Source organism: Oncorhynchus nerka, linkage group LG1, assembly GCF_034236695.1.
Source record: "Oncorhynchus nerka isolate Pitt River linkage group LG1, Oner_Uvic_2.0, whole genome shotgun sequence".
In the NCBI taxonomy this organism is placed as follows: Eukaryota; Metazoa; Chordata; class Actinopteri; order Salmoniformes; family Salmonidae; genus Oncorhynchus; species Oncorhynchus nerka.
The window spans coordinates 23,874,569-23,900,433 of NC_088396.1; the positions used below are offsets into that span (position 1 = coordinate 23,874,569).

Below are 25,865 nucleotides of genomic sequence, written 5' to 3' on the forward strand. Positions count from 1 at the left end.
GCTCCTTGAAGACCTCTGAAACCGTCCCAGTTTCACAGACACACACACTGGCTGAGACTGAAGCAGAAACTGAAGCCACTAAGTCATTAGAGTGAAGTGAGGTGTCAACGTTGGTGAGTGTGGTCATTTTGGGCTTGAGATATAACACATTTTCGAGAAAATCATGCATTGATGTCACGGAGAGATTTGTGCGAAAATTCAAGCCATGCTTCCAGATCTCATGTTACTATAGGATTTGGTCCTTTTTGACCTGAACAATAGGTCTAGGGACAGACTGTAGCATTATGATGAGAGGGAGAGAATTATTCTTCAGTCTCAGTCATATTGACAGTGAAAACATGGACAAACACGCCTGCAGACCCACATCAACAATAACAGGCACAGTACGTGAGTGGACGGTGATGCTGATGGACAGACAGGCTGTCCAATAAGAATGGACAGTCACACGGACATACAGACAAGCTGGCCAATCATAGGACAGGAACAGGTTGTTGTGACTTAAGCTCATGGAGGGCTCACTGCAAGGAAGGAAAACAAAATGGCATCTCTCGTGGGAGACGGGTTAGTGGGTGAGAGACACACTGAGAAGTAATGATCGTCTCTGTTTTTTACCCAGTCGCTTCCTGGACCAGATGACAGGTTTGGGAAGAGCAAGGCCCTTATTGTGCTCCCAGTCGGCTCTTGGAGGGAGAAGAGGGCTCATTGAATTAAACACGTCCGCACACCTCGAAAACACAGCAAAGACATGCTAAGAACACACGAGAGGACCGCTCAGTACCAGACCTGTCGAGGGAATATTCTAAACCAAGGGACAGAAAGGAAAATAAGGAAAGTTTCAGATTTCAGTGTGATCCAGCATAGTACTCTGTCTCCTTCAGAAGCACCAACAAATATACTTTAAATATATGTCAAAATGACTAAAACTATGTAGAAATGATAATGGACCTACAGTCATGCAGTTTCTTGACTGTGTCCAGCTCGCTAACAATCACCAAAATGAAAGCTAGACAGTCAGGGAGAATAAAAGTTCCCAAAACATTGGATAGAGGACAATTCTTTGTACATTTTGGAAATATAACCAATTTTCAGTGTGGTCCTGGTTGGACCTGGTTGAAGACCAAATCCAGGCCCAGGGGCAAAAGGTGTTTGACATCCCTGCTGTAGAGCATTCTCCTCTCCCTCTCTCTCCCCTGCTCTCCCCCTCTCCCTCTCCCTCTCTCTCCCCTGCTCTCCCCCTCTCCCTCTCCCTCTCTCTCCCCTGCTCTCCCCCTCTCCCTCTCGCTCTCTCTCTCTCTCCCTGCTCTCCCCCTCTCCCTCTCCCTCTCTCTCCCCTGCTCTCCCCCTCTCCCTCTCCCTCTCTCTCCCCTGCTCTCCCCCCTCTCTCTCTCTCCCCTGCTCTCCCCTCTCCCTCTCGCTCTCTCTCTCTCTCTCCCCTGCTCTCCCCCTCTCTCCCCTGCTCTCCCCCTCTCCCTCTCGCTCTCTCTCTCTCTCCCCTGCTCTCCCCCTCTCCCTCTCGCTCTCTCTCTCTCAGAGGGATCTGGAAGTTCTAGATCTGTGTGTGCCATGCTGTGGTGGTGCTGGCTGCCCAGTGCTGGCTGTCCAGTGCTGGCTGCCCAGTGCTTGGCTTTGGCATGACTGGTGTAAATGTGATCTATGTCCTAGTCAAAGAGCCAGCCAACCTTCCCGGATAAATCGGTCGACCGGGCGACCATAGGGAGCGTAAATCACGTTAACGACCCTGACCTCCGAGATGCCGCTGTTCCTAGAGGTACAGGCGTGAAACGTATGCCAAAGGGGAGGGCCTCTGAGTATGGGTGCAGGGAAGGAGGTTTTGGAGAGACTTACTGTCTGGACCACATGTACTGGACACACACACGAATGCAAATATGCGTCCAAAAACATTGGCAGACATTATTAGGCATATTACACATTCTATGGTTCACTCTGGACCAAGAGCCCATGCCACCTAGATCGGTTCATCTGTGTGTGTGAGAGAGAGTGAGAGGAGGTAGAGAGGGTGAAACCCGAGGTAGTGCTGGGGAGGAAGAGAAATATAAGGAAGAGGAGGGTGAGCAGGAGGAAGAAGAGGAAAAGATTGCTCCATTACCCCCTGGTGTGTCGGAGGTGAGGGAGGAGTTGGTGTTGGTGTCCCTGGGTAGAGAGAGAGGTCTGATGCCGTTAGGGGTGGAGTAGAGAGAGACGCGACTGCGAGGCAACGTTGTGTTTCTGGCCGCCGTGACAACGACAGAGCGTGTAGGAGAGCGAGGCTCGGTAGGGGTCAAAGGTCTCAGGAAGCTGGTACCTAGATGAACAAAGAGAGGTGTAGTAGAGGGGTTAGAGAGAGACGGGGTCCGATTCCATGGAGACGAGGTTCAGGGGTCATTCAGCTGAGATGGTAGCAGCCCTGGATGATAAACAAATGAATGAGTGAGTGGGTAAATGAATGAGTGAGTGAGTAAATGAATGAGTGAGTGAGTGGGTAAATGACTGAGTGAGTGGGTAAATGAATGAATGAAAGAAAGATGCAGATGTGGAAAGGAAGAGTGAAGTGAAAAGAATCCATGAGGATACGAAACAAAACTTCAACAGACCTTCTATTATATTCCATAAAAGTTGGATGATTGAATAATGCAAGTGAGCAAACTCTCCAGTATCTGAAATTATCAGGAATGCGGTGAGTGTGGTGGAATGAGGGTGGAGGTGGATAGGCACGAGTGATGGAGGGGTGGAGGTGTATAGTTCATTGTAATGGTAGGCGGCAGGTAGCCAGGTTTGAATACTCTGGTTTGAATACTCGAGCAGACTAGGTGAAAAATCTGTCAATGTTCCCTTGAACAATTTGCTGAAGGGGCACTGTACTACTATGGCTAACACTATAAAACAACACATTTCACTGCTCCTATAAGGATGGAGAAGGGGTTGAGGGTACAACAGGCCTGGGTTCAAATATCTCAATTACTTTTGCATGCATTCAAAGTAAGTGTTCAGATACATTTTATTTGAAAAGACAAGTAGTTGAATATTTTAATGTATTTAGAAATACACTTGGAAAGTATTTGAAAATAATATAATATAATCCAATGCATTTAACCTGCAAGTATTTGAAAATAGTATTTGAAATAAGTATTTGAAAAAAATACTCTCAAATACGTTTGGTAGACTATTTGGTTTTTACAAATAACCATACAAATTCTCAAATAAAAGTACTTGTTTTGAGTTGTGTATTTGAAAGTACTCAAAAAGTATTTTAAATATCAGATACTCAAATACACATGTATTTGAACACAGGTATGTGGTGCAACACAAACAACTTCAACCCATAGCAACGGTGTATGATCTATGATGACAACAGTGTTATGTGTAAGCTACAATGACATCCAATGAATGATTGATTGATGGTGAACAGACATGACAAATGAGAGCTTTGGGTTTCATGAGGTTGGATGACAACAGAGATGGTGATAGGACTAAATGTTGTCATCGTTACTCCGGCTGTTACTATTGGCCCTCTCAGTGATGAGGGCTTAACTTGGTAGAGGTTGTCCCACCTGATTTTGGCTGGGAGCTGTGTGAGAGAGAACTTTGTTTTTATCAGAGGATAAGAAACTTGGACTCAATGATCCATTATACATGTTTTTATGGCTCTGATACAGCCTAGGTGAGGGGAGAGAGCAAGATCTTTACCCGTGGGGGGCTGTAGGTTCTGGGTGACCTTAGCAGGCTGTTGGGGCTGGGCCTGTTGGGGCCTAGCCTGGGCCGATCCCCTGTGTCTCTGTCCGTTACGTTTGGGGTTAAGTACAGGGTCAGCTGGGGAAGTCAGGGGAAGGTTGGGGGAGGGCAGGAGCTGGGGGTAGGCATGGGGGAGGGTGGGGGAGGGTAGGAGCTGAGGGGAGAGTAAGGAGAGGTTGGGGGAGGGCAGGGGAATGGCAGGTGAGGCACGGGGAACATCCACAGAAGGAGAGGAGGCAGATATGATCTGATCTGCTCGTCCTGGGGTGGGTGAGAGAGGAGAGTGGTACAATGAGGCCATATAAATATCATCTAATAGAACAGACAGTACTCCAAGGACAGGTCTTTGACAATGGAAACGAAGAGGAGAAATTGGCATGGAAATAGAATGTTTTAGAGAAACCATAGAATCCATTAACAGATGAAATAGAAGAACCATAGAGAATAGATAGAAAGACTCTCCGATAACCGGGCTGATATGTGTTTACGACTTGGGCTAGGGAAACTTATCCTGAACCTCAATCAGCACATAACATATACCTGGCAAGATGTTGATACAGAGGGTTGGATTTCAAAGGAACTGAGCCCATATGGAGCAGTTTACAGTGTAACGACCGTGTAACTACACACATACGCTGCTACCAGGCCTAGGACACCTGTGAGTGACGGCCATCCAAAATACATTTGGCTGTGTGCCACTGGATGACTGTGATCCATGAAGTTTTAACAGAGGGAGTATTGATCACCTAACGAGGGATTTGAATGACCATCTTTGATTGATTGTTCAATCCGATCAGGTACTTTACCTCAACTCACAGAAGGAGAGAAGAGAGGAGAGAGAGCGAAAGAGAGAGAGAGAGAGAGAGAAAGAGAGGGAGGAGGAGAGAGAGAGAGAAAGAGAGAGAGAGAGAGAGAGAGAGAAAGAGAGGGAGGAGGAGAGAGAGAGAGAGAGCGAAAGAGAGAGAGAGAGAGAGAGAGAGAGAGAAAGAGAGGGAGGAGGAGAGAGAGAGAGAGAGCGAAAGAGAGAGAGAGAGAGAGAGAAAGAGAGGGAGGAGAGAGAGAGAGAGAGAGAGAGAGAGAGAGAGAGAGAGGGAGGAGGAGAGAGAGAGAGGGAGGAGGAGAGAAGGGAGGAGGAGGAGAGAGAGAGAGAGAGAGAGAGAGAGAGAGAGAGAGAGAGAGAGAGAGAGGGGAGAAGAGGTTGTAGATTAGTAGATAACATGGCATCCCAGTATCACTTCTCATGTTAATGGCCATATAATGGTGATGCTAGCACAGTTAGGGTTGTGGGGTGCTTGTGGTGTAGTTGTGTTATAAACAGACAGGTAGGGCTTTAAATGTAATGAGTAAAAAGCAAATCACCAATAAATGTATTGTTGTTATTAATATATTTCAGGTACTTTATCCTTTTCCTGATGTTTTGCGAACTCTTGTTCCAGAGCGACAACAGGAACGATAGACAAATAGGAATACAATGAAGGATTGGATAGGAACGGATAGGAAGGGAAGGGATAGGATAGGATAGGATAGGAAGGGAAGGGATAGGATAGGATAGGATAGGAAGGGATAGGATAGGATAGGATAGGATAGGAAGGGAAGGGAAGGGATAGGAAGGGAACGGATAGGAAGGGAAGGGATAGGATAGGATAGGATAGGATAGGATAGGATAGGATAGGATAGGAAGGGATAGGATAGGAAGGGAAGGGATAGGATAGGATAGGATAGGAATGGAAGGGATAGGAAGGGAACGGATAGGAAGGGAAGGGATAGGATAGGATAGGAAGGGATAGGATAGGAAGGGGACGGATAGGAAGGGAAGGGATAGGATAGGATAGGAAGGGAAGGGAAGGGATATGATGGGAAGGGAACGGATAGGAAGGGAAGGGATAGGATAGGATCGGATAGGATAGGAAGGGATAGCATAGGATAGGAAGGGAAGGGATAGGATAGGAAGGGAATGGATAGGAAGGGATAGGATACGATAGGAAGGGATAGGATAGCATAGCATAGGATAGGAAGGGAAGGGAAGGGATAGGATAGGAAGGGAATGGATACGATAGGAAGGGAATGATCAGAATAGGATAGGAAGGGATAGGATAGCACAGGATAGGAAGGGATAGGATAGGATAGGAAGGGATAGGATAGGATAGAAAGGAGGTACAGAGTATAGAAAATGAAAAATTAGGACATTTTATGGTAGAGCTGAGGCTCTGTTCCTGTTGGGGAGAAAGCGGGATCATTTTGTAGCATGCTACTTTATCATGCAGACTGAACACCTTCTAGACTGCAACTGGCTGAAAGCGAAGCACTGTGAGTTAAAACAATGATTCTAAATGAACAGTTGTGTTGGGGAATGTTGAGTGGAATGTTTTAAATGTCTTAATGAATGTGGACAGGTATCATGGTATAAGTTGCTGATTCATACACAGTATGGACAAATGGATGCACAGAGACTGTAAAGAAGTGAGACAAAGGTAGCACCTTTTTTTCTAAGGGTGTATCTAGAACCTAAAAGGGTTCTTCGGCTGTCCCCACAAGAGAACCCTTTGAAGAACGCTATCTGATTCAAGGTAGAAACCTTTTGGGTTCCATGTAGAACCCTTTCCACAGAGGGCTCTACCTGGAACCAAAAAGGGTTATCTTATGGGGACAACCCGAAGAATCGTTTTGGAACCCTTATTTCTAAGAGTGTAGAGGAAGACAGAGAGAGACGATTGACTTGTTTGTGGGACGAAACTGATGAGAAACGCATTGCGGGAACAAGCAGTGCTTATGCAATGTGCTCAAAAGGTCATGGGATGTTCTCAGCAGGACCATACAACCACGTGGCTAAGTCATGCTGCCATGGCAACCTACCTCCGCCTTCTTGGGAATTGTCTGAGGCAGTATTGGAACTGACAGCCATCTTCTCCTGAGATCCGGGGCTCTCTACTTACTGTACTCAGTGCATACCAATCTTACTCATGCAGCCAATCATAAAAAAGATCCCTCTGAAACCACGCCCACCCACCCTTTCATTGGCTGCAGCCAAAATGGCTGACAGTTAAGCCGTCCTGTCTCATTAGGGAGTAAAGTGTCTGTCTGTTTACCAGTTGGCTCGTGCTGCACCTGAGACATTGTGGGTCGGGGAGTGGACACGAAGTGCTGTCTATTGGCCGAGGTTGGCGCTGAGGAATATAGCAAACTTTAAGAATCACACACAATCTGTGGAGAGAGATTTGATGTCCTGCTACAGGATATAAACTGTGAAATGGTTTTCTGAGGAAAAGAAAGAAACATGAAAAGTATAAGATTGAAAAAAACGGCAAGGTCAAGAAGGAGAGATCATAGGACATAGTTGCATGGCTCATTACCGAAGGTGGTCCTTGGAGCTACAGGGGTCCTGAAGAGGGTTCTGCCCTGGCTCCTGTTATGGACAGCTGAGCAGAAGGAAGGGACACACATCAAAACAGCCATCATCACTTTGCCATCCTGGAGCTTCCAAATGAAAATAACATGCATGCAGCTCTGTTCAGTTCACTGCAGTGCAGTATGTACTGTATGCATGGGCTCAGTGCATTACAATTAAGAGCAGATTGTACAGTGTGGCCTAAGTACAGTATGCCTGTCAAAAGGATGATTTCAAAACATTGACAGCCCTAGCAAGCATGTATCTTGCGGATCACATCGTCATCCAAGGCAACATGTATTGTATGTACAGTAGGTACACAGGAATGCCATCTTCTCTGGTCACCTGGAATAAACACTGTGGTAATCAGAAGGACGAATAAGAGATTACTGTATAACATGGGACTGAATGATGATGAGGTCGTGTCTGCAGAGTCGTAAATCAGACGTCCTATTAAAGATTCTTCCAGTGCTGGTTCCTCAGAGCAGGGTTCAGTGAGGAGGGGTGAAACAGACGTTTCGGAGGGAGAGAGATAAATCATCACGTCCTGTAAAGTCTTTGGCGCTATATTAAACCAGGGTTCAGTGGGTATGACCAAAGCAGGAGTGTGTGTCTGTGTGTGTGTGTGTCAAAATAAAATGTATTTGTCACATGCACTGAATACAACAGACATAGATTTTGTCGTGAAATGCCTACTCATGAGCCCTTTCCCAACAATGCAGAGTAAAAAATAATAATAATAATACAATAAATAAATGAAATAGTAACACAAAAGAACAAAAACAAGGCTATATAAGGAGTACCAGTACCGAGGCAATGTCCTGGGGTACGAGGTAGTTTAGGTAATTGTGGTAATATGTACATGTACTCTAGGTAGGGGCAAAAGTGGCTAAGCAATCAGGATAGATTATAAACCGAGTAGCAGCAGCGTATGTGAAGAGTGAAAATGTGTGTGTGTGTGTGTGTGTGTGTGTGTGTGTGTGTGTGTGTGTGTGTGTGTGTGTGTGTGTGTGTGTGTGTGTGTGTGTGTGTGTGTCTGTCTGTCTGTGTGTGTGTATTGACTTGTGTGTGTGTGTGTGTGTTGTGTGTCTGTGTCAAATCAATGTGTCTGTCTGTCTGTCTGTCTGTCTGTGTCTATTGACTTACCGTGAGGGGTGGAGGAGGGAAGAAGGAGGGGTGGAGAAAGGCATGTTGACAGGGAGGGGGTTTTCTATTAGGAGGGGTGGAGAAAAAGAGAGTGAGTGAGAGGGGGGAGAGAGAGATGTGGGGGAGTGACAGGGAGGGGTGGAGAAAGAGAGATGTGAGGGAGTGACAGGGAGGGGTGGAGAAAGAGAGATATGGGGAGTGACAGGGAGGGGTGGAGAAAGAGAGATGTGGGGAGTGACAGGGAGGGGGTTTAGAAAGAGAGATGTGGGGGAGTGACAGGGAGGGGTGGAGAAATAGAGATGTGGGGAGTGACAGGGAGGGGGTGGAGAAAGAGAGATGTGGGGAGTGACAGGGAGGGGGTTTAGAAAGAGAGATGTGGGGGGGAGTGACAGGGAGGGGTGGAGAAAGAGAGATGTGGGGAGTGACAGGGAGGGGGTGGAAAGAGAGATGTGGGGAGTGCCAGGGAGGGGTGGAGAAAGAGAGATGTGGGGAGTGACAGGGAGAAAGGGGTGGAGAAAGAAAGAGATGTGGGGGAGTGACAGGGAGGGGGTGGAGAAAGAGATGTGGGGATGTGAGGGAGTGAAAGGGATGGGGGGTGGATGGAGAAAAAGAGATGGGGGGAGTGACAGGGGGGGGTGGAGAAAAGAGAGAGGGGTGTGGGGGAGTGACAGGGAGGGGGTGGAGAAAAGAGATGTGGGGAGGACAGGGAGGGGGTGAGAAAGGAGTGTGAGGGAGGAGGGGGTGGAGAAAGAGAGATGTGAGGGAGTGCCAGGGAGGGGGTGGAGAAAGAGAGATGTGGGGAGTGACAGGGAGGGAGTTTAGAAAGAGAGATGTGGGGAGTGACAGGGAGGGAGTTTAGAAAGAGAGATGGGGGAGTGACAGGGAGGGGGGTGGAGAAAGAGAGATGTGGGGGAGTGACAGGGAGGGGTTTAGAAAGAGAGATGTGGGGAGTGCCAGGGAGGGGGTGGAGAAAGAGAGATGTGGGGAGTGACAGGGAGGGGGTGGAGAAAGAGAGATGTGAGGGAGTGCCAGGGAGGGGTGGAGAAAGAGAGATGTGGGGGAGTGACAGGGAGGGGTGGAGAAAGAGAGATGTGGGGAGTGACAGGGAGGGGGTTTAGAAAGAGAGATGTGGGGGAGTGACAGGGAGGGGTTTAGAAAGAGAGATGTGGGGGAGTGACAGGGAGGGGTGGAGAAAGAGAGATGTGGGGGAGTGACAGGGAGGGGGGTGGAGAAAGAGAGATGTGGGGAGTGACAGGGAGGGGGTGGAGAAAGAGAGATGTGGGGGAGTGACAGGGAGGGGGTGGAGAAAGAGAGATGTGGGGGAGTGACAGGGAGGGGTGGAGAAAGAGAGATGTGGGGGAGTGACAGGGAGGGGTGGAGAAAGAGAGATGTGGGGAGTGACAGGGAGGGGTTTAGAAAGAGAGATGTGGGGAGTGACAGGGAGGGGGTGGAGAAAGAGAGATGTGGGGAGTGACAGGGAGGGGGTGGAGAAAGAGAGATGTGGGGAGTGACAGGGAGGGGGTGGAGAAAGAGAGATGTGGGGGGGGGGAGTGACAGGGAGGGGTGGAGAAAGAGAGATGTGGGGAGGGGGAGGGGTGACAGGAGATGTGGGGGGTGACAGGGAGAAAAAGAGATGTGGGGAGTGACAGGGAGGGGGTGGAGAAAGAGAGATGTGGGGAGTGACAGGGAGGGAGTTTAGAAAGAGATGTGGGGAGTGACAGGGAGGGGGTGGATAAAGAGAGATGTGGGGAGTGACAGGGAGGGGGTTTAGGGAAAGAAAGAGATGTGGGGGAGTGACAGGGAGGGGGTGGAGAAAGAGAGATGTGGGGAGTGACAGGGAGGGGGTGGAGAAAGAGAGATGTGGGGGAGTGACAGGGGGAGGAGTTTAGAAAAGAGATGTGGGGAGTGACAGGGAGGGGTGGAGAAAGAGAGATGTGGGGGAGTGACAGGAGGGAGGGTGGAGAAAAAGAAATGTGGGGGAGTGACAGGGAGGGGTGGAGAAAAAGAAATGTGAGGGAGTGACAGGGAGGGGGGTGGAGAAAGAGAGATGTGGGGAGTGACAGGGAGGGGGTGGAGAAAGAGAGATGTGGGGGAGTGACAGGGAGGGGTGGAGAAAGAGAGATGTGAGGGAGTGCCAGGGAGGGGTGGAGAAAGAGAGATGTGAGGGAGTGCCAGGGAGGGGGTGGAGAAAGAGAGATGTGGGGAGTGACAGGGAGGGAGTTTAGAAAGAGAGATGTGGGGAGTGACAGGGAGGGAGTTTAGAAAGAGAGATGTGGGGAGTGACAGGGAGGGGGTGGAGAAAGAGAGATGTGGGGGAGTGACAGGGAGGGGGTTTAGAAAGAGAGATGTGGGGAGTGCCAGGGAGGGGGTGGAGAAAGAGAGATGTGGGGGAGTGACAGGGAGGGGGTGGAGAAAGAGAGATGTGAGGGAGTGCCAGGGAGGGGGTGGAGAAAGAGAGATGTGGGGAGTGACAGGGAGGGGGTGGAGAAAGAGAGATGTGGGGAGTGACAGGGAGGGGTTTAGAAAGAGAGATGTGGGGAGTGACAGGGAGGGGGTGGAGAAAGAGAGATGTGGGGGAGTGACAGGGAGGGGTGGAGAAAGAGAGATGTGGGGGAGTGACAGGGAGGGGGTGGAGAAAGAGAGATGTGGGGAGTGACAGGGAGGGGGTGGAGAAAGAGAGATGTGGGGGAGTGACAGGGAGGGGGTGGAGAAAGAGAGATGTGGGGAGTGACAGGGAGGGGTGGAGAAAGAGAGATGTGGGGAGTGACAGGGAGGGGTGGAGAAAGAGAGATGTGGGGGAGTGACAGGGAGGGGTTTAGAAAGAGAGATGTGGGGAGTGACAGGGAGGGGGTGGAGAAAGAGAGATGTGGGGGAGTGACAGGGAGGGGTGGAGAAAGAGAGATGTGGGGGAGTGACAGGGAGGGGGTGGAGAAAGAGAGATGTGGGGAGTGACAGGGAGGGGGTGGAGAAAGAGAGATGTGGGGAGTGACAGGGAGGGGTGGAGAAAGAGAGATGTGGGGGAGTGACAGGGAGGGGGTGGAGAAAGAGAGATGTGGGGAGTGACAGGGAGGGAGTTTAGAAAGAGATGTGGGGGAGTGACAGGGAGGGGGTGGATAAAGAGAGATGTGGGGGAGTGACAGGGAGGGGGTGGAGAAAGAGAGATGTGGGGGAATGACAGGGAGGGGGTTTAGAAAGAGAGATGTGGGGGAATGACAGGGAGGGGGTGGAGAAAGAGAGATGATATTGTATTAGTCGTCACTGGCCTGTCCGTCAATGTAAATAAGTTCTTATTTAGTTCTTAATTGAATTGTCTGGATAAATACAGGTTAAATAAAATGAAAAAATTATACAATGATAGTATGAAGAGCTATCTACTTCACTACTTTAGTGAGTCAAAGAATCAATTCGCTCTCACTCTCTCTCACTCTCTCTCACCCCCTCTTACATAACCCCATGCCCTCTTCTCCATGTCTGATCTGTAAACTCTCCAGCGGGAAGATCGTTATTCCAACTTTCCCTCAGGAAGTGCCAGTGTTGCGGCTGATGCTGGCCAGCTGTGCAGCTTTACGAGAATGGGGCCGGCGGCACGTGAGACGACAGAGACACACAGTCCAGTCACTTAGCACGGCCAGAAAGTTAAGGCTAACGGTTCTCTCCATATTTCCCTCCACTCTCTTCTCTCCTCTCTTTTCTGCTTCACCTCTTTCCAAAATCCAATATTTACTTTGTCCTCTTTTTCCCCCAGTTCTCCTCTCCTCTCCTCTCCTCTCCTCTCCTCCTCTCCTCTCCTCTTTAGTAATGCAGATATTAGCTGGCTAAGGTCGTCTTTACTGCTCTTGGCCAAATATGGCTAGCTGCTTGTTTAGCTATTTTCCAATAAGGAGTAGGATGGAAAGAATGTGCTGCTTTGCAGCTCTTATATTACACTCTGTAGACTTACTAGAGCACATTACATACTAGATCACATTACATACTAGAGCACATTACATACTAGATCACATTACATACTAGAGAACATTACATACTAGATCACATTACATACTAGAGAACATTGCATACTAGAGAACATTACATACTAGATCACATTACATACTAGATCACATTACATACTAGAGAACACTACATACTAGAGCACACTACACATTATAGTACATTACACACAATATCACATTACATACTAGAGAACATTACATAGAGAACATTACATACTAGATCACATTACATACTATAAAAAATTACACATTAGAGCATACTAGATACTAGCACACACTACATACTAGAGCACAATACACATTAGAGCAAAATACATACTAGCGCACTAGGGCACACTGCATACTAGGGCACACTGCATACTAGCGCACACTGCATAATCACTAGAGCACACCACATACTAAAGCACCCTACAAACTAGAGCACACTACACACCAGAGTACACTACACACTAGAGCACACTACAAATAAGAGCACACTACATACTAGAGCACACCACAGTACATACTAGGACACACAACATAATCACTAGACCACAACACATAATAGAGCTCATTGCATACTAGAGCACACTGCACACATGAGCACATTACATAATAGAGCACACTACACACTAGAGCACATTACACACTAGAACACATTACACACTAGAGCACATTACATAGTAGAGCACACTACATACTAGAGCACACTACAGTACATACTAGCGCACACTAGATCACACTACATACTAGCCACCCTACATACTAGAGCACACTACATATTAGGGCACACTGCATACTAGGGCACACAACATAATCACTAGACCACAAAACATACTAGAGCTCATTGCATACTAGAGCACACTACACTCTAGAGCACATTACACACTAGAACAAATTACACACTAGATCACATTACATACTAGATCACATTACATATTAGAGCACAAAACATATTAGGGCACACTGCATACTAGGGCACACAACATAATCACTAGACCACAAAACATACTAGAGCTCATTGCATACTAGAGCACACTACACTCTAGAGCACATTACACACTAGAACAAATTACACACTAGATCACATTACATACTAGAGCACAGTACATACTAAAACAGTATAAACAGGAGCACACTACACACTAGAGCACATTACAAACTAGAGCACATTACATACTAGAGCACATTACATGCTAGATCACATTACATATTAGAGCACAAAACATATTAGGGCACACTGCATACTAGGGCACACTACATAATCACTAGACCACAACACATACTAGAGCACACCACATACTAGAGCTCATTGCATACTAGAGCTCATTGCATACTGGAGCACACAACACACCAGAGCACATTACATACTAGCGCACATTACACACTGGAGCACACTGCACACTAGAGTGCATTACGTACTAGAGCACATTAACATACTAGAGCACAGTACATACTAAAACACTACACACTAGAGCACAGTACCTACTAGAGCACATCACACACTAGAGCACATGAAATACTAGAGTTCAGTACATACTAAAACACTACACACTAGAGCACAGTACATACTAGAGCACATTACACACTAGAGCACATCACACACTAGAGCACATTACATAGTAGAGCACACTACACACCAGAGCACATTACACACTAGAGCACATTACATACTAGCACACACTACACACTAGAGCACATTACATACTAGAGCACATTACATACTAGAGCACACTACACAATAGAGCACACTACACACTAGAGCACATTACATACTAGAGCAAACTACATAATCACTAGACCACAACACATGAACTAGCACACCACATACTACAGCTCATTGCATACTAGAGCACAGTACACACTAGAGCACATTACATACTAGAGCACATTGCATACTAGAGCACAGTACATACTAAAACACTACACATTAGAGCACATTACACACTAGAGCACATTACACACTATAGCACATTACACACTAGAGCACAGTGCACACTAGAGCACATTTCACACTAGAGCATACTACACACTAGAGCACACTACACACTAGAGCACACTACACACTAGAGCAAATTACATACTAGAGCACATTACACACTATAGCACATTACACACTAGTGCACAGTGCACACTAGAGCACATTTCACACTAGAGCACACTACACACTAGAGCACACTACACACTAGAGCACATTACATACTAGAGCACACTACACACTAGAGAACATTACACACTAGAGCACAGTACATACTAAAAAACTACATACTAGAGCACACTACACACTAGAGCACATTACATACTAGAGCACACAACATAATAACTAGACCACAAAACATACTAGAGCTCATTGCATACTAGAGCTCATTGCATACTAGAGCACACTACACTCTAGAGCACATTACATACTAGAGAACATTACATACTAGATCACATTACATACTATAAAAAATTACACATTAGAGCATACTAGATACTAGCACACACTACATACTAGAGCACAATACACATTAGAGCAAAATACATACTAGCGCACTAGGGCACACTGCATACTAGCGCACACTGCATAATCACTAGAGCACACCACATACTAAAGCACCCTACAAACTAGAGCACACTACACACCAGAGTACACTACACACTAGAGCACACTACAAATAAGAGCACACTACATACTAGAGCACACCACAGTACATACTAGCGCACACTAGATCACACTACACACTATAGCACACTACAAACTAGAGCACACTACATAACAGAGCGCATTACTTACTAGAGCACACCACAGTACATACTAGCGCACACTAGATCACACTACACACTATAGCACACTACAAACTAGAGCACACTACATAACAGAGCGCATTACTTACTAGAGCACACTACACAACATAATACTAGCGCACAACAGCACATACTAGCGCACACTAGATCACACTACATACTGGAGCACACTACATACTAGCGCACCCTACATGCTAGAGCACACTACATATTCGGGCACACCGCATACTAGGGCACACAACATAATCACTAGACCACAACACATAATAGAGCTCATTGCATACTAGAGCACACTGCACACAAGAGCACATTACATACTAGAGCACACAACACACTAGAGCACATTACACACTAGAACACATTACACACTAGAGCACATTACATAGTAGAGCACACTACATACTAGCGCACACTAGATCACACTACATACTAGCCACCCTACATACTAGAGCACACTACATATTAGGGCACACTGCATACTAGGGCACACAACATAATCACTAGACCACAAAACATACTAGAGCTCATTGCATACTAGAGCACACTACACTCTAGAGCACATTACACACTAGAACAAATTACACACTAGATCACATTACATACTAGAGCTGAGTACATACTAAAACAGTATAAACAGGAGCACACTACACACTAGAGCACATTACAAACTAGAGCAGATTACATACTAGAGCACATTACATGCTAGAGCACATTACATATTAGAGCACAAAACATATTAGGGCACACTGCATACTAGGGCACACTACATAATCACTAGACCACAACACATACTAGAGCACACCACATACTAGAGCTCATTGCATACTAGAGCTCATTGCATACTGGAGCACACAACACACCAGAGCACATTACATACTAGCGCACATTACACACTGGAGCACACTGCACACTAGAGTGCATTACGTACTAGAGCACATTAACATACTAGAGCACAGTACATACTAAAACACTACACACTAGAGCACAGTACCTACTAGAGCACATTACACACTAGAGCACATGAAATACTAGAGTTCAGTACATATAAAACACTACAAAACACTACAGCACATTACACAGAGCACAGCACATTACATAGAGCACACTACACACCAGAGCACATTACACACTAGAGCACATTACATACTAGCACACACTACACACTAGAGCACATTACACCCTAGAGCACATTACATACTAGCACACACTACACACTAGAGCACATTACATACTAGAGCACATTACATACTAGAGCACACTACACAATAGAGCACACTACACACTAGAGCACATTACATACTATAGCAAACTACATAATCACTAGACCACAACACATGAACTAGCACACCACATACTACAGCTCATTGCATACTAGAGCACAGTACACACTAGAGCACATTACATACTAGAGCACACTACACACTAGAGCATATTACATACTAGAGCACATTGCATACTAGAGCACAGTACATACTAAAACACTACACATTAGAGCACATTACACACTAGAGCACATTACACACTATAGCACATTACACACTAGAGCACAGTGCACACTAGAGCACATTTCACACTAGAGCACACTACACACTAGAGCACACTACACACTAGAGCACACTACACACTAGAGCAAATTACATACTAGAGCACATTACACACTATAGCACATTACACACTAGTGCACAGTGCACACTAGAGCACATTTCACACTAGAGCACACTACACACTAGAGCACACTACACACTAGAGCACATTACATACTAGAGCACACTACACACTAGAGAACATTACACACTAGAGCACAGTACATACTAAAAAAACTACATACTAGAGCACACTACACACTAGAGCACATTACATACTAGAGCACACTACACACTAGAGCATATTACACACTAGAGCACATTACATACTAGAGCACAGTAAACACTAGAGCACATTACACACTAGAACACATTACACACTAGAGAACATTACATAGTCGAGCACATTACATACTAGAGCACACTACATATTAGGGCACACTGCATACTAGGGCACACAACATAATCACTAGACCACAAAACATACTAGAGCTCATTGTATACTAGAGCACACTACACTCTAGAGCACATTACACACTAGAACAAATTACACACTGGAGCACACTACACACTAGAGTGCATTACGTACTAGAGCACATGAAATACTAGAGTTCAGTACATACTAAAACACTACACACTAGAGCACAGTACATACTAGAGCACATTACACACTAGAGCACATCACACACTAGAGCACATTACATAGTAGAGCACACTAGACACCAGAGCACATTACACACTAGAGCACATTACATACTAGCACACACTACACACTAGAGCACATTACATACTAGAGCACATTACATACTAGAGCACACTACACAATAGAGCACACTACACACTAGAGCACATTACATACTAGAGCAAACTACATAATCACTAGACCACAACACATGAACTAGCACACCACATACTACAGCTCATTGCATACTAGAGCACAGTACACACTAGAGCACATTACATACTAGAGCACACTACACACTAGAGCATATTACATACTAGAGCACATTGCATACTAGAGCACAGTACATACTAAAACACTACACATTAGAGCACATTACACACTAGAGCACATTACACACTATAGCACATTACACACTAGAGCACAGTGCACACTAGAGCACATTTCACACTAGAGCACACTACACACTAGAGCACACTACACACTAGAGCAAATTACATACTAGAGCACATTACACACTATAGCACATTACACACTAGTGCACAGTGCACACTAGAGCACATTTCACACTAGAGCACACTACACACTAGATAACATTACACACTAGAGCACAGTACATACTAAAAAACTACATACTAGAGCACACTACACACTAGAGCACATTACATACTAGAGCACACTACACACTAGAGCATATTACACACTAGAGCACATTACATACTAGAGCACAGTAAACACTAGAGCACATTACACACTAGAACACATTACACACTAGAGAACATTACATAGTCGAGCACATTACATACTAGAGCACACTACATATTAGGGCACACTGCATACTAGGGCACACAACATAATAACTAGACCACAAAACATACTAGAGCTCATTGCATACTAGAGCTCATTGCATACTAGAGCTCATTGCATACTAGAGCACACTACACTCTAGAGCACATTACACACTAGAACACATTACACACTAGATCACATTACATACTAAAACAGTATAAACAGGAGCACACTACACACTAGAGCACATTACAAACTAGAGCACATTACATATTAGAGCACACAACATATTAGGGCTCATTGCATACTAGAGCACACAACACACCAGAGCACATTACATACTAGCGCACATTACACACTGGAGCACACTGCACACTAGAGTGCATTACGTACTAGAGCACATTAACATACTAGAGCACAGTACATACTAAAACACTACACACTAGAGCACAGTACATACTAGAGCACATTATACACCAGAGCACATGAAATACAAGAGTTCAGTACATACTAAAACACTACACACTAGAGCACAGTACATACTAGAGCACATTACACACTAGAGCACATTACACACTAGAGCACATTACATACTAGAGCACACTAAACACTAGAGCACCTTAAACACTAGAGCACATCACACACTAGAGCACATTACATAGTAGAGCACACTACATAGTAGAGCACACTACACACTAGAACACATTACATACTAGAGCACACTACACACTAGAGCATATTACATACTAGAGCACATTACACACTAGAGCACATTACACACTATAGCACATTACACACTAGAGCACAGTGCACACTAGAGCACATTTCACACTAGAGCACACTACACACTAGAGCACACTACACACTAGAGCACATTGCATACTAGAGCACATTACACACACTATAGCACATTACACACTAGAGCACACTACACACTAGAGCACATTACATACTAGAGCACACTACACACTAGAGCACATTACACACTAGAGCACAGTACATACTAAAAGATGACATACTAGAGCTCATTACATACTAGAGCATACTACACACTAGAGCATATTACATACTAGAGCACATTACATACTAGTGCACACTACACACTAGAGCATATTACATACTAGAGCACATTAGAGCACACTACACACTAGAGCACACGACACACTAAAGCACATTACACACTAGAGCACATTACATACCTGAGCACACTACACACTAGAGTACACTACACACTAGAGCATACTACACACTAAAGCACAGTACACTCTAGAGCACATTACATACTAGAGTACAGTACATACTAAAACACTACATGCTAGAGCACATTACACACCAGAGCACATTACACACTAGAACACATTACATACTAGAGCAGAGTACATACTAAAACACTACACACTAGAACACATTACACACCAGAGCACTTTACACACTAGAGAACATTACATACTAGAGCACATTACATACTAGCACACACAACACACTAGAGCACATTACACCCTAGAGCACATTACATACTAGCACACACTATACACTAGAGCACATTACATACTAGAGCACATTACATACTAGAGCACACTATACACTAGAGCACATTACACACTAGAACACATTACATACTAGAGCAGAGTACATACTAAAACACTACACACTAGAGCACATTACACACTATAGCACATTACACACTAGAGCACAGTGCACACTAGAGCACATTTCACACTAGAGCACACTACACACTAGAGCACACTACACACTAGAGCACATTACATACTAGAGCACACTACACACTAGAGCACATTACACACTAGAGCACAGCACATACTAAAAAATGACATATTAGAGCTCATTACATACTAGAGCTCATTACATACTAGAGCATACTACACACTAGAGCATATTACATACTAGAGCACATTACATAATAGTGCACACTACACACTAGAGCATATTACATACTAGAGCACATTAGAGCACATTACACACTAGAGCACACAACACACTAAAGCACATTACACACTAGAGCACAGTACACACTAGAGCACATTACATACCTGAGCACACTACACACTAGAGTACACTACACACTAGAGCACACTACACACTAAAGCACATTACACACTAGAGCACATTACATACTAGAGCACAGTACATACTAAAACACTACATGCTAGAGCACATTACACACCAGAGCACATTACACACTAGAACACATTACATACTAGAGCAGAGTACATACTAAACACTACACACTAGAACACATTACACACCAGAGCACATTACACACTAGAGAACATTACATACTAGAGCACACTACACACTATAGCACTCTACGTATTAGAGCACACTACATACTAGAGCACACTGCATACTAGAAGACATTACAAGCCAGAGCACCTTACTTGAGCACATTGCATACTAGAGAACACTACATACTAGAGCACATTACACACTAAAGCACACTACATACTAGAGCACACTGCACACTACACACTACATACTACAACACTACACACTAGAGCACACTACATACTGAAACACTACACACTAGAGCACATTACATATTTGAGTACACTACACAAATGACATACTAGACCACATTACATATTTGAGCACACTACACAAATTACATACTGAAGCACAATACACACTAGAGCACACTACACACTAAAACACTACACACTAGAGCACATTACATATTTGAGCACACTACACAAATTACATACTAGAGCACATTACATACTAGAGTACACTACGCACTAGATCACACTACATACTAAAACACTACATACTAGAGCACACTACATAATGACTAGAGCACACTACATAATCACTAGAGGGCAGTAAAAGAGCAATATGTGCAGTACTTACCACAGGCTTCAGAGGTGTCCTTGGTTTGTAGGGTTTCTGCATGGCCTTCCCTGGAAAACACAACACAATACTAATGAATAACTGGAGCTAATAGAATATATGTTACTAGTATTGGACCATAAGGAATATACAGTAAATATAAAACATGTGATCTGTGTGAGATGCTGACAGAGTCAATGCTGCAGCAATGTGGGGCATTTAAAGGGGGAATGATTTGAATTATGGAAGGAAAGAGGGGAAGGGTTTAGGTACGTACCGCTCATGTTGGTGTTGTGGATGACTGGCTTGCTCCATACTCCGCTGCGTTCCTTGTTGTTGGGTCGGACACCAAACTCATAGGCCGTGTTGGGCTTAAGGCTGTCAATGACCGTGTCGCTTGCGGGGCACGTCTGGTAGGTCCACTTCCGGTTCCTCTCACGGTAGCGCACCGTGTAGTTCCTGCGTCAACCCAGATAGAACACAACATTGTTCATTATCACACATTTTCATCAGCAGTATTAGAACATTGTGTATGCTGTAGTGACTAGTGTCAACAAACATAGAATGGAATAGAAATGTCAGAAATGGTGTGGTAACATGGATAGTAAAGCATTATGATGGCACAGTTTCCTAGGATTGATTTGTAAGTTAAAACAATGGCTTGTTATAAAACTGTGAGAGTCTGTCCACCATTTTGTGTCAGTGACTGCCATGAAAGCAAAGCTGTAAGTTCTGGTATCCTGGTTGAGAAGTGTTGTGCAGGCCAGGAGCACAGGGCAGTGGCAGCCATAACTGACATTAGAGAGTTTAAAAAGCCAGCAGGGACTGGGAGCAGAGTAGGGTGAGGTCAAGCTTTCCAATGTCTTTTCCAGGGGAAGTTTAGAGAAGTAGAGAAGAATGTGTCAATGAGTTGATGTGTAGGATGAGGATCACTCCAACCACTACTAAACACCTGTGCCCTCGTCCACTACTGACTTCCACCTCCACTCAGTAACCAGAAAGACTGGCAGACGATGTGTTGCAGTTCGACCACATGTTTAAAGCTGTCTGTTGTATATAATATGAGGGTGAGTTTGAGTGAAATACAGCTTTGTTTTTCTCCAGCTGTGAAAATAATCTTCTTACTATGGTGTCAGAGCATGACGAACTAGCACCGGAACCCCTGTAGGTAGTGCATGCTCTTCAACCGATCGCTACCTGCACCTACCCGCCTGTCCAACATCACTACTCTGGACGGCTCTGACTTAGAATACGTGGACAACTACAAATACTTAGGTGTCTGGTTAGACTGTAAACTCTCCTTCCAGACCCATATCAAACATCTCCAATCCAAAGTTAAATCTAGAATTGGCTTCCTATTTCGCAACAAAGCATCCTTCACTCATGCTGCCAAACATACCCTTGTAAAATTGACCATCCTACCAATCCTCGACTTTGGCGATGTCATTTACAAAATAGCCTCCAATACCCTACTCAACAAATTGGATGCAGTCTATCACAGTGCTATCCGTTTTGTCACCAAAGCCCCATATACTACCCACCATTGCGACCTGTACGCTCTCGTTGGCTGGCCCTCGCTTCATACTCGTCGCCAAACCCACTGGCTCCATGTCATCTACAAGACCCTGCTAGGTAAAGTCCCCCTTATCTCAGCTCGCTGGTCACCATAGCATCTCCCACCTGTAGCACACGCTCCAGCAGGTATATCTCTCTAGTCACCCCCAAAACCAATTCTTTCTTTGGCCGCCTCTCCTTCCAGTTCTCTGCTGCCAATGACTGGAACGAACTACAAAAATCTCTTAAATTGGAAACACTTATCTCCCTCACTAGCTTTAAGCACCAACTGTCAGAGCAGCTCACAGATTACTGCACCTGTACATAGCCCACCTATAATTTAGCCCAAACAACTACCTCTTTCCCAACTGTATTTAATTTATTTATTTATTTTGCTCCTTTGCACCCCATTATTTTTATTTCTACTTTGCACATTCTTCCATTGCAATACTACCATTCCAGTGTTTTACTTGCTATATTGTATTTACTTTGCCACCATGGCCTTTTTTGCCTTTACCTCCCTTCTCACCTAATTTGCTCACATTGTATATAGATTTTTTTTTTTTAATTTTTTTTTTTTACTGTATTATTGACTGTATGTTTGTTTTACTCCATGTGTAACTCTGTGTCGTTGTATGTGTCGAACTGCTTTGCTTTATCTTGGCCAGGTCGCAATTGTAAATGAGAACTTGTTCTCAACTTGCTTACCTGGTTAAATAAAGGTGAAATAAATAAAAAAAAATAAAAAGGTAGGTTGGGATGTGGGCTGTGTACCTGTACTGGCTCACTCTGCTGAGCGTGCATGTGTGTGCATGCGCTAACTCACCCGTCCTCCAGACAGTCGTTCATGATGTTTCCCTCGTAGGGCGTCTTGAAGAGGGTTCCCCAGGACAGCAGCACGGAGGTGGGGGTCACGGACCCAATCACCAGGTGGAGGGGCTTCTCCAGGTTCACGTTGCCTGTGGAGTCACAGGGGTCAGTTCAAAGGTAAACCTCGTCAGATTGAAAGGAATGGGCATAAATGAGAAAAGAGTCAATAATTTATCACATTATTACTGGTAACACTTGGAGTTGGTGCATGTGTGGTACCTGTGCACTGTTTCTTCACATCATTGACTGGGATGGGCTGGACAGCGATCAGGTACTTGGGCTCGGCATCTGGAATAGAGTCAGGGAATAGCCTTGATCACAGAAGATTGTTCATTATTGTCTCTGAATTTGATCGTGTTTCAGGAAGCCCTCAATGGGGTTGAGTTTGGACGTTCTCAAATGTGACCTGACCGAACATTCCAGAAATGAATAGGGCAGGCTGTCTTTGACATTACGCTGAGAGTGAGGTGTGTGTGTGTGTGCATCTACATGTGTGTAACACAGGAGGTTGCTGGCACCTTCATTTGAGAGGATGGGCTCGTGGTAATGGCTGGAGTGGAATAGGTGGAATGGTATCAAATACATCAAACACATGGCATTCCATTTGCTCTGTTCCAGCCATTATTCCGAGCCGTCCTCCCCTCAGCAGCCTCCACTGGTGTGTAGGTGTGTGTGTGTTGGAGGGGTGTTGGAGTCTGCACAGATGTGTTCTCTGTCGGTGATGACATTAATCAAACCATGACTAAACCTTCAACATAACACACATACTGTCTGTGTGCGAGACCACTCTATAGTTGCTGGCTCAAATCTGGCTGGCTCAAATCTGGCTGGCTCAAATCTGGCTGGCTCAAATCGTTGTATTCCTTTGGAAAACCTACATGGCATCATTCACATTTCGATTATAGTGTCAATGCTATGGGGAATGATCATGCAATCATACATAACACACAAAACACACACGCCTCACCGATCTCTGTCTCGTAGGGCAGTCCGTTCTCTGGGAGTTGGATGAACTGTTTAGAGAACATGCTGCTGCCGTAGCCCAGGATGTAGCCCTCCAGCTTGGTGTCAGCGTTCGGACGTACAAACTTCATCACGATGGTGTCGCCTGTAGCGTTGATCCTCACCTTCATGTTCTGACGTCTCACTGTGGGAGAGGAGAGTGTTCAGTAAGGTCGGAATGGAGGGCACACACACACATTGGGCACAATGAATGCCTTTCCTCTTTCTCTACACACACAGACAGAGGCTGCTTTGAATTGGAACAATAATAGTCTCAAGACTGGTTTTGTTTACATAGACAACGGAAACAAATCAATCAAATTGTATTAGTCACATGCGCCGAATACAACAGGTGTAGACCTTACAGTGAAATGCTTACTTAAAGCCCCTAAGCAACAAAGCAGTTAAAAAAATATGAATAAGAATAAGAAATAAAAGGAACAAGTAATTACAGAGCAGCAGTAAAATAACAATAGCGAGACTATATACAGGGGGTACCGGTACAGAGTCAATGTGCGAGGGCACCAGTTGGTTGAGGTAATATGTACATGTAGGTAGAGTTATTAAAGTGACTAGGCATAGGTAATAACAGAGAGTAGCAGCGGTGTGTAAAATAGGGGGTGGGGGTGGGGGGGCAATGCTAATAGTCTGGGTAGCCATTTGATTAGATGTTCAGGAGTCTCATGGCTTGGGGGTAGAAGCTGTTTAGAAGCCTCTTGGACCTAGACTTGGAACTCCAGTACCGCTTGCCGTGCGGTAGCAGAGAGAACAGTTTATGACTAGGGTGGGTGGTCTTTGACAATTTTTAGGGCCTTCTTCTGACACCGCCTGGTATAGAGGTCCTGGATAGCAGGAAGCTTGGCCCCAGTGATGTACTACCCACTGTAGTGCCTTGCAATCGGATGCCGAGCAATTGCCATACCAGGCAGGCAGTGATGCAACCTTAGTGTTCTTGGGCACAGAGACTATGGTGGTCTGCTTTAAACAAGTTGGTATTACAGACTTGGACAGGGAGAGGTTGAAAATGTCAGTGAAGACACTTGCCAATTGGTCAGCTCATCCTTGCAGTACATGTCCTGGTAATTCGAATGTTGACCTGTTTAAATGTCTTACTCATATCGGCTGCGGAGAGCTTGATCACAGAGTCGTCCGGAACAGCTGGTGCTCTCATGCATGTTTTGGTGTTATTTGCCTCAAAGAGATCATAGAAGTAGTTTAGCTCAAAGCTAATTAAGCTAATTAACAAAAAGAGGGATTGTGTTTATAATACTGCCCTAATGTGTTTAACGATACAACTCAGTAATCGATTGCGCACGCACACACACACACACACACACACACACACACACACACACACACACACACACACACACACACACACACACACACACACACACACACAGACAGTCTGCTGCCAAATATGTTGACATATCCTGCCAAAATCAACAGCATTTGAACCCCCAAGACCACATGCCCTACCCAAGGAGCTCAGAGAAACAGGTTACACAGGGACAGAAACC

General features: G+C 45.2%; 1 protein-coding gene across 1 annotated transcript in view; it reads right to left on the minus strand.

Moving 5' to 3' along the window:
• LOC115144849 (target of Nesh-SH3-like) overlaps positions 1–25,865 on the minus strand; it is a 48,255-nt gene that overhangs the window by 15,763 nt on the left and 6,627 nt on the right. The window contains exons 2-11 of the mRNA XM_065017512.1: positions 24,311–24,490; positions 23,563–23,631; positions 23,300–23,432; positions 21,200–21,378; positions 20,928–20,990; positions 8,687–8,716; positions 7,080–7,145; positions 6,816–6,893; positions 2,108–2,302; positions 613–678 (exon numbers count right to left, since the gene is read on the minus strand). Coding sequence (XP_064873584.1) covers positions 613–678; positions 2,108–2,302; positions 6,816–6,893; positions 7,080–7,145; positions 8,687–8,716; positions 20,928–20,990; positions 21,200–21,378; positions 23,300–23,432; positions 23,563–23,631; positions 24,311–24,490 — 1,059 coding nt within the window. The remainder of the gene's footprint in view (positions 1–612; positions 679–2,107; positions 2,303–6,815; positions 6,894–7,079; positions 7,146–8,686; positions 8,717–20,927; positions 20,991–21,199; positions 21,379–23,299; positions 23,433–23,562; positions 23,632–24,310; positions 24,491–25,865) is intronic.